The sequence below is a fragment of the Limulus polyphemus genome, unplaced genomic scaffold, assembly GCF_000517525.1.
Source record: "Limulus polyphemus unplaced genomic scaffold, Limulus_polyphemus-2.1.2 Scaffold2205, whole genome shotgun sequence".
Classification (NCBI taxonomy): domain Eukaryota; kingdom Metazoa; phylum Arthropoda; class Merostomata; order Xiphosura; family Limulidae; genus Limulus; species Limulus polyphemus.
In genome coordinates, this window is record NW_013667815.1 from 69,082 (window position 1) to 80,163 (window position 11,082).

An 11,082-nucleotide genomic window follows, 5' to 3' on the forward strand; every position below is an offset into this window, starting at 1 on the left:
CAATAACGAACGGTTTCTATAAAAGTAGTACTCGTGACCTCTTGTCGTTAAAGGTAAAAACTCATCCCAACTGTTTGTTCACCAGGAAACATACCTTCATGCATATCGACCTGTTTAACGGGGATTTTTCAGCTCATGATATCCTTCCTCCTACATTTGTCACGTACATGAGTAACCTATGGATAGAGAAAAATGTCGATATGTTTGGTTTCACAGATGACGCCTTTTGTTTGGTGATATTGATAGCTTGTTTCGGAGCACAGCTCACTTTATCACACTATTCTGAACTTTTGGCCAGATGTGCTATTTCTTTTCCTCTCACATGATTGGCTTTGATATGTGCAAAACTAGTTGTGATTAAGTTATATTGTTCGTTGATCTTTTTAACATTTGCGTGTAAAATTGAATGAAACTTACACGATTTGTAATTAAGGAATTAAAAACAATACTGGTGCCAGTTAGACAAAGTAACATTGAAATTGAGTTCTTTAACATTATGTTTCACTTTTATTTTCATTTTGCAATCTAGGAAGAGAGGATAATCTATGGACTAAGTCAGTAGAAGAGACCTTATAATTTATGAAAGAAGCCTAAAACCCTGTTATTTTCGATATACAATACAGGTGTTGATTTTATTTTATTCAAGTATTGTATACTATTTATGTAGGAATTTGAACTTATTACATGAGAGCAAATCCCATTAGAGAAGCCGTATATTTTCTAACATGACATGTCAGTATCAGTTAGTAAGGACGCGAAATTGTCACCAATTCTGCCCACTCAAAAGATGAACAGTGTGATTACCTCACGTTCGAACACGAACTTCAGTGCTTTGAGTGAATTTAAACCCAGTCTGGCTGTTGGATTGCCAGATGTGCTGGAATGACTAATTTCACTATGACCAGTAGTCATGGGCATCCAAGTAGGAGCATGAGTCGTCAAAATGTGACTCCTAGTAGAAATAACCTAGAAAGTCAAGAGTCCAGTGATCACGATATTTATCAAACTTTATTATCTTTGGCTCTCCTGTGTCTCCCGTCCTTACTGATGTCTTTTCTTGCATTATTTTTTCTACAAAAGATTAGTCCATTGACTTTAACCATAAGTAATGGAAAATCATTCAACAGTGATTCTCCTAACAAAATTATAATGGGAGGTGGAGAATTTTTTGTTGTATACCAAGTATCAGTAGCCTTGAGCACTCTCTCCATATCTTTAAACCTTTGTTGTCTCTTTGTATGTTCTATACAGTTCCTCTTCGCCATCAGCCTGATGAAGACGGTCCATAATGATGAAAGGTAAGTAAAGTATTTATCCATCTGTGCTAAAACCGTTGTCTAAATTTTAATGGATTTGTTGTCGTTCACTCATGTAAGAAAAATGAAGAGGACTGATCTCAGTTTTCTTACTAATATAATGAAATTTTCGAGTGATGGTCTTCATATTTCTGAATGCCCTGGGAGTAGTTAGGGCGAATGTCCAGCGGCCAAAGGATTCCGCCTCAATTGGGGTCGCCAACCGAGAGGAGATCAAAGGATACTGCATGATGGTTACATAACTACTACGTAATATGTCGCCGCCTGTAGTTACGCAACTGTTAGGTAATATGCAGACACTTGAGTGTTATGCAACTATTAAATAATATTCCAATACCTGAGGGTTACATAAGTGTAATGTAATAGATAAAAAAGGGCGAGGTATGATGTCATAATGCCACGAAATGGCACCACAGGCCGCGTTGCTAGTAGCACGTTGCTAGGCTACCAGAGAGCCTGTTGATAGGGCCATGAAGTGGCCTCACAGAATAAGCTATCTTAGGAAGGGGTGATATCATAGTTCAATACAAGAGGGCCTGTTGCTATAGGTGGATGCTGTTATTAAGTTTCTATAGGTGGATGGCATTACCAAAGTTTTGTAACTGAACAGTGTTAGTAAGGTTTTTACATTTGGATTGTGTTTCTAACGGTAGTATTTATATAAGTGGATGGTGTCACTAAGGTTCTATAGGTGGATACTGTTACTATAGGCACATGTTGTTAGTAAGGTTTATATATGCGGATGGCGTTACTAGGTGGATTATGTGTGTCTGAAAAAGGTGGATAGTCCCATAGGATTGCATATAGATTTCAAGTTATGTTTATAATTTTAATTTACATATGTTTTACAAAAACGGGTGATGTTTGTACAGGCAGATATTGTTACTGAGGGTCTATAGATTGATGGATTTACTAGGTATAATTCTGTGTGTCTTGCTAAGATTGTGTGGTATTACTAGGTGGATGCTGTTATTAAAGTTCTATATATGCATTGTATTACTAAGGGCAAATTGTTTTTAAATGTGTCTCAATATGTCATCGATGTCTAATTTTAATTATTTTTCCTATGACAGTTACTTTATAGTTTTCACATACAAATGTGTTACAAAGGCTGATGGTGTATCTATAGGCGGATGTTTCTTACTAGACATATTGTGTGTGTTTTACAAAGGTTGATGGTGATACTATACTTCCGTAGGGATGCATACAGATTTCATTTGGTCTCATACTATGCTTATAGTTTTCGTTTGTATATTACATTAGTTTTTACAGAAGGATGGTGTTACTAATACATTTAACTTAGTGCTGAAAAGTTTTTATCACATCTAATGTTTGATAAATATTGAATGAGAAAGCCAATTGTGTTTTTATGACTTAATATATTGATTATAATTTTGCTTCCATATCTAATCATATTTTTACATTTACAGATGTTTTATATGTAAAACACATTCATTTCTATAATTAATATATAATATCCTCAAAAGGACGTTTATTTAAATCTCATCCTTAGCTTTAACTTGATCACTAAAGTTTATAGGATTACTATTGCTACCTCTTTGTCGAGAGCTTGCTGATTGAAGCTAATAGCATATGGGTGTTCTTTCTGCTTTTATTTGAAGGTAATTAACCTAACCATTTTGCTACAACTAAACATAATAAATGAATAACTTACTGATTAACCCATCACTTTACTACTATAGAAAGTATTTAAAATATCAATACTTACCATTTTCTATAAAGCATTCACTTGATGTACAAAACATGCTATATAATTAAAATTCATAAAACTTTGAGATTTTAGAGTACAAATATACATAAACTTTTTTTTTTGTTATTAGAATTGAGAGGTAAGTGACATCACATAGTCGCATAGATTTTGAAACAATGTTACAGTATTGTGCAATGTACTGTCTGTTATACTTGTATGAAGAACATCAAATTTTATTATTCATTTTGTCAGTTACAATTAGTGTTCAATCTCAAATGTAACAAATTTTGAACAACTACACTCAAAGCCTGACTAAAGATCAAAGGTTAGATAATTATGTGTCTACCTTAACTTTTTATGATAAACTTGAGAGACAAAACAATGAACATTTAAGAAATATACAAAAGCATATATGAGATACAGTTTTATATTTATGAAGACGTACTTGAAAACGTATATACATCGACAGTGTTAGCAAAATTGGTTTCATTAGGGAAAATATATAAATATTAAAAGACAAAAAATCATGTGAGATAATTACCAACATGATTAGATGTATCACTAGAGACCATTGTTCAAATACCATGTTTATCATAATTAACTTAGTATTGTTCCTACTTTATAAGATAATAATAGAGTTTTAGTTTTTAGGCCTTAACCATAAACAAAATTGTTATAAGATTTACAAAAATGTAAAAAGTCTATTACAGTAACATAAACAAGGTAAAGTCACAACACATTATCACATGATTACCCCTACAAAATTGTCAAGTTCAGACAGTACTACTAAGTTTCTGTTGGCGGATGTTGTTACTAAGGTTACTATAGGGTGGTGGCATTATTAAGATTTTATAGACTCACGGTGTTACCAAAGTTCTCAGGGACTCGCTTTTGACAGCAGCCTCAACATCTCATGTACGTGATCAAGGGTTTGTAAAATGTAGACAAGCACTGCAATAATACAGAGTATACAAGGGAAACTAAGCTTATTGCAGTACTTGTAGACTGAGTCACAAAATAAAACATATATTTAATCTATAGTAAATGTATGACGACTGGAATATCTGAACAGGTAGCAATCAAACTGTTATTATTTCTTTACAACTATTTCTTTATTAAGGGTTTCCAATGAAAAGAATCTGAACTGTATGTACCTTGTGACGCATGCCACTGCCGACGAGATCTTTTACCTAGTTTCAGAACTCGTTAGGTTAGCTGGAAATGTAACACTTAAAATTAAATATCTTAATAAATGATTAACTACTGATAGAAGCAGTATTTTAATCGGAACTTTGATACATTTCTAGAACCTTAATAACAGCATGCAACGTGTAATACAATCCGCCTTTGTAAGACACAAAAAGCCTAGTAAAACCATCCACCTATAGAGCCTTAGTAACACTATCTGCGTAATTTATTTATTCTCATAAAAAAGGAAAATTATTTATTTTCGTTTATATTTAAATTTACGTAGCTTGCATAATCACATAAAGGAAAAAAATAAAAGCTATTTTACTTTTGTTTGTTTGTTCACCTTAGAGCAATGTCACATTAGTCTATCTGCTGTCCCACAGGAGCGACTTTTACTTTTGTATAGAAAGCATAATACCTTTTCATATTAAATATGAATAAAATTATCAATGCATTTCACACAATAAGCGTAAATAATAGGTAGAACTTATCTCTTTGGTTCTAATCGTACGGGCATGAAATCTAGCAAAAACTTAATAAATTCATTTTCCAAAATTAAGCGATTTTCGTGAGGTTTCTTTAGATTTAAATCTGCGGATACAGTTCTTTCTATAAAATTTGATATCGTCATAGTTAAAAACTATACTTATTTTCTCACTTCGATTTGCCCATCAGTGGCTCAGCGATATGTCTCCGGACTTCTAACGCTAAAAATCGGTTTCAATACCTATGGTGGGCATAGCTTAGACAGCCCATTCTATAGCTTTGTGTTTAACTTCAAATAAACAAACCACTTTGATTCATTCTTTGTAGTTGCATTCTTTTACCAGTTTAGTCTGCATGTTATAACTAAACTAATAGCCTGTCCTTGTTTTGTTACAAGATAGAGTAAATTCATATTTCATTAAAAAAAAAACGACAAACAAAATTGTACTCACGCTTATTCTGTTTTTTTTTGTTTGTTTGTTTGTTTTGCTCATGCAAATTTTAAAGTTTTATTTCTATACATCCTGGTAATTTACTTTTAGCTGGCCCTCCAGTGGCTCAATGATAAATCTAAAGGCTGATACGTTTAAATTCAGGTTTCGATACCCGCAGTTGGCAGAGCACAGACAGCCTATTGTGTACCTTTATACTTAACTACAATTGAACAAACTTTTTCTAGCGTCTTTAATGTTTGCTACTGTTGAGTATAAAAGTAAACGTTACAAATAAATAAAACATTGTTATAAACTAATTTGATTGTCAACAAAACCCACTGAAACAGACAAACAGAAAAATATATTGTTTCCTGTTTTAGTTTAATTAATTGATGCATAGTATATATACACCAGTACGTTTCATGGTGAGCTAGAAAATATTCGCGACTCCATCTGTTGGATCGTAACTGAAATTGTTCTGTATACTATATTTATAAAAACATCGACAAAAAACAAAACAAGAAGAAACAAAAAAAAATGACAGTTTGTTGACTTCCTGTAAGGAACCATCTAAAAGAGGGGAGTTATACAGGTACTACGCCTGCAATCGAGTATTCAAATGACGCACGTGGCAACCTGCGTATCTGTATGGGCAGTACTTTTCACAAATACAACTTCTGCTTTATAGGTTTTTAGAATAAAAACTTGGCATGAGAATGCACGATTTTCATCAATTGAAGATGTTGTTCGTTTTTGTTTAATAAAGATCGGGCATCATATACACTCTCTTGATCTAGTGCCCTTCCTTTAAAACCACAATAAAGAGGTTTGGTTTCAGCTGGTTTCCTGTAAATATGCTTTTGTATTTTTATTTAGAAGCACATAGTTTACGAAGAGAAGTAATTATACTTACAATTTGTGAAGAAACAACAAATCAGAGTATTTATTTTGCCTCTCGTTCGTTTTCTTTATGAGCTTAATTTCATTGTAACACAGTCTATACTGCCTGACGAAGGGCGTTTTCCCGAAACGTTGCGCAAAATATAATTATAAAAAACTCTGATTTTGACGTGTCAGTTTATTCTTTAGTATTTTTTATCATTACATGTAGCGTCACTGATGTGGTAAAAGCCAGACTCCTAAAACTATACGTGAAAAAAGCAAATCTCGTGGCAGTCGACAATGTATCATTGAAGATGATGAACAAGTTGAGAAAGTAGAGAGCTTCAAATACTTCAATTTGATTAAGACGACTGGCAACCACTGTTTGGAAGGCATTCATTCGTCCACTGGATGTCAAAAAAAGCTAATACTGGACTAAACATGTATCTGAATATACATTAGTATTAGGAAGGACCTAAAATTCAAACTAGTAAAACTATAGTGTGGTAATGATAAAACAAAGCACGAACGTAATAACAGAAAGCATTTATTAGACGTTACGGAATCGTCATAATTCCATCATCAGTAATCTAGAGGTACAAAACAAACAAACAATATTTGTAATTACAGCAGAAATATGTACATAAGAAATAAACAATTGGAATATACAAATAACACGAGAAATAAAAACTGAGGCACAAGTGAAATAGTTAAAATAGGTTTAAATCCAGTGTTCTATATATATAAAGAAAACAGACGAAAGTGGATACAAGCAGCAAGTTGATTTTATTCAGAAACTCATGTAGACCATATGGATGCCAGTTGGTGAAAATTGTCATATCAAAGAACATGCCAATGAAAAGAAGATGTGATATACCAAGTGTTCACTACCTGAATAACATCAAATCCGCAAACGATCGTGAAGAATTGTTTGTGAATTTCTCGTAAAGTTACTCCAATTACTAGCCGTCCCCAATTTAGAACTGATAGACTAGAGGAAATACAGCTAGCTATTCAACACCACCCATCATCAGTTTATGGTCTATTCTAATCGAATTGTGGGATTGGCCGTCACATTGTAATGTATCCATAACTGATAATGTTTGGTTATGGGATCGAAACCCGCAGATAACGAGATGAGCACCCTAGCCATCAGGCCATGCCAGGATCGTGAAAAATGGAAAATCACTGTAACCCATATTGCTGAGGCAGCCAAACATGAAATGTGATAAAGCCAGAGAAAGCTAAAGGTTAAATCCTGACCTATGATCTAAGTTGGTAAATATTTCAGGCCTGGTCATTTTTACTTTAAAACTTAGATTCATACCAAATGCAAAGGCAACATTTTTGTTTTCCATGCAAAATATATATATATAAGACCAACGAGCTAATATATTGTTAAAATATTATAGGAGTGTGCTTTCATAAAAGTGTTAATGTCCGACGTGAATCCATTGAAGTTAAATGAGTTGTAATGTTCGAAATTCATAAACGTTCCTGGTCGATATATCTGAAGTTCCCGATTGGTAGGCGTTATAACAATCACAGTTATAGCTCCCGAAGTTTTATAGCTCACTGACTATAGCGAACTAATAATAGATACTCTCTTTTGGCGCGTCGCGTTGGTTATATTTATAGCCGTGTGGAGGCATTCTATAATTTTCAGTTTTAAGTAACAATACTGAACTACACTTAAGCGTTTGCGTATGTACATATATTGTTAATTCTTACTCTCGAGAATCTTCTACAACTTTGGGAGTTTCGCAATACATATCTAACACTACAAGCTACGCATGCTTATAAATATAAACTTAATCTAAACAACGTTGATATTAAAATAAATATATAATAACAAATTCGATTCAGCAGTCCACGTATTGTACAGGATTATCTCGACCAGTAGGACATTACAAGATTGCCATGGACAGTAAAGTCTCAGATTGTAATTCCATTGAGAACTGTGCTAATCATGATCCTCAACCAGCTACTGTAATTGAGTTGGGATGAAATTACGGTAGATCACATCACTAACCTCATCAACAGTATGCCACGTCGTCTTTCGGAAGCTATTAAAGTACGAGGAAGGCCAATCAAGTACTGAATATAATATAAACTAATATAAGGTTACAGACGATATTTATAATAATTTGATGTTTTATTTCGTCATTATGTATGTTTTGGTAAGGTTTTGTTATGATAGGTGAAATGCTGAATTATACATCTTTCTACAGATGTCTAATAAAATTGTTTGCTGTTGTAATAAATCGTTCATGATGTACACAGAACCTGTCTTATTATACAAATTACATGCGTAGGTGTTTAATATAACATTTCTCAATTTGACTTATAATCTTACTAATAATGATCTTATTTGTAACAAAATATGCAAACATTTTGGCCAAGACTGCATTATCGAGCTGCTTGATGTTATCTTTCACAGTATTAACTGGATAAAGTTGAGAAAGTGTAATTTTCATTATTTTTATTTATGTCATAACTTATTAGAATTAAGGTAAGGATTTTCATTATATCATGTTGGTTGACTTGTTCTTAGTTTTAGTGTATAAGATCACGTTTATTGAGTATATTTTAGTTTTAGCATATAAATTCACTTTGGTAATTCTCTTTTGTTTGTTTCTAAGCACAAAATTACACAATAGACTATCTGTGTTTTGCTCACCGCGAATATCGAAACCGAATTTTTAGGGTTATAAACCTTCAGACTTACTGCTGAGCCACTGGGGGTGGGAGCGAGTGAGAGGAAGCTTTGGTAGATTTCTCAGTAAAATTTGGAAGTAGGTTATCATGATATTTATTAGGATAGTTCCAGTTTAACGTTTAGAATATCAGATTACTTGCAAAGTTGTAATTAGAATGTTTCTATTAAGTGTACAACGGCATTCTACTGTAAAAAAACAACAAAAACATGTAAGCCTTAAATGTCATTGGAAACATATATAGTTTCATTTTTAACGCATGTAAAGACTACACATAAAACTCTCTGATTTGTTTTCTTATTCTTGTTATACTGCGTCATTTTCTATAACCTATTTCTTAAATTTTCGAAACATACTTTGTTGCTTTCACTATAATTAGCTTCTGATTGTTATTATGAATTATTTTTTACAGTTTAACTTATAGGAGTGGCAGCACACTGTATTTGTTTGGTATAGTTTAACCTGATAATTTAATTCGAAACAAAAGTTTTCAGCTAAATCTTCTTTAGAACACAGAGTAAATCCTATCAGTTAAAACATATAAATAAATGATTTGCCTTTACCTTATATCATTCTTACTTCATTGGCGTAAAATAATTATTGTTTCTTTAAAATTTGTAGTGCATACTGGAGGGATTTACACATTTTGATAAAAGTTTAGAAAAAAACAACCTTTACACTCCAGATAAACATAAAAGAATATTTTTTTTATTTCAACCAACGTTTCGCCTTTGAGGCTTCATCAGGGTTAATATACACAACTGTTTAATAGTAAAATATTCGTTAAATTATAAAACTGCTTTTGGTTTTTGTAAGATAGAAACTTTAAATGGGTTTGGGTTTTTCTGTGTTTGGGGTTCCGTGTTAAATATAGTAAGTGTTCTGCTGGAGCGGTTTTCTGTTGGTCATGTGTATATAACGCACTGATGTGTTCTGAGATGCGCGTGTGAAAAGATCCTCCGGTTTCTCCTCTATATGCGTCTCCACATGTATTACAAATGATTTGGTAAACCACGTTTTTGATGAGGCATACTTGTCCTGCTCCGTTTTTTCTAGCTTAACACTGTTTTTGACAGATGTTGTTTGTGAGAATGAAGAGTAAACTAATAGTTCTTTCAGTATTTTACCTGTTTTTATGTTATGTTGACTTTCAGTTGGAATTGTTTAATGGCTTTACGAATCTTGTTTGTGATTGTGTTGTTTATGAAAGGAATGTTCATTGTGGGCGTTTTCGTGTATGTTTTTTGGGGGGTCTGTTGCTGTTGTAATGTTGTTTTTTTTGTGTGTTTTGAAAACATTGTCGAGGTATCTGTTTCGTAATAGTAGTGTTTGGAAGTTACTTTGTACTGCTTGAATGACATTCGACGTGGAGCAGTTTAAATTTAATCTCTTTAATTCTCCTATTATGGTTCCCCTTTTGACTTGTTCTGGGTGGTATGATTTGTAATAGAAAAATTTCGGTTTCTTGCATTCTCTGTTATACATGGAGTTCCGTATTTGTCTATCTTGTCTGTCTAAGAACGTTAAGTATCCTTCTGCATTGGGTAGTTTTAGTGTGAATTTGACTGATGGATGGAAGTTGTTTAGGAAATAGTAAAACTGTTGTAGTGATTATTTTCCATGATTCCAAATACCAAACATGTCATCGATATATCTGTACCACACTTCTGGTATTAAGCCCTTTTTGGTTTCTAGTGTATGCATGAATATTATAGCAAATGTGGCTACTGCTCTGTTATCCATTGCTATTCCTTTCTTTTGTTTATACAAGGTGTCACCAAATTTTAGATAACTGTTGTATATAACAAAACTGAGCATTGTGCGGGTGGTATCTAATGTGATGTTCGCTGGAAAAATGTGTTGATCAAGTGAAGATGTGACGTTAATGCCTTCTTCTATGAGTATGGATGAATACAAGGTGATTACGTCTAAGTAAAATATAATGGAGTCAGCGCATATTGTTTGTGTAGAAGAGTGTATCGTTTTTAATAGGTCTTTAGTATTTGTTAAGTGTGATGGAACATATTTTAAACAGTTGATCAAGTAATCAGGATATGGTTTCTGTTGCAGAGTTATACGCTGACACTATGGGTCTTAAAGGTAAATTTTGTTTATGGTCTTTAGGGACTCCATTGTAGTTCAGGTATATGGCTATGGAAGGGTTTTAATTCTGTTAGTAATTTTTCCGGCAAAGCACTTTCTTCTTTTAGATGTTTAAGTATCTTTTTGACTGTTTCTTCGAGGCATTTATTCAGAACTACATTTTGACATTGTTTGATATACTGTTGATGTGAACGTGCTTTATAGTCACTATGAAAAAAACTATTATATTAGATAGGTGAAGT

At 33.0% G+C, this 11,082-nt stretch overlaps 1 protein-coding gene across 1 annotated transcript in view; it reads left to right on the top strand.

The window, feature by feature from the left end:
* The first annotated feature begins 746 nt into the window (after positions 1 to 746).
* LOC106466249 overlaps positions 747 to 11,082 on the top strand; it is a 22,687-nt gene continuing 12,351 nt past the window's right edge. The window contains exon 1 of the mRNA XM_013926506.1: positions 747 to 1,298. Coding sequence (XP_013781960.1) covers positions 883 to 1,298 — 416 coding nt within the window. The 5' untranslated portion in view covers positions 747 to 882. The remainder of the gene's footprint in view (positions 1,299 to 11,082) is intronic.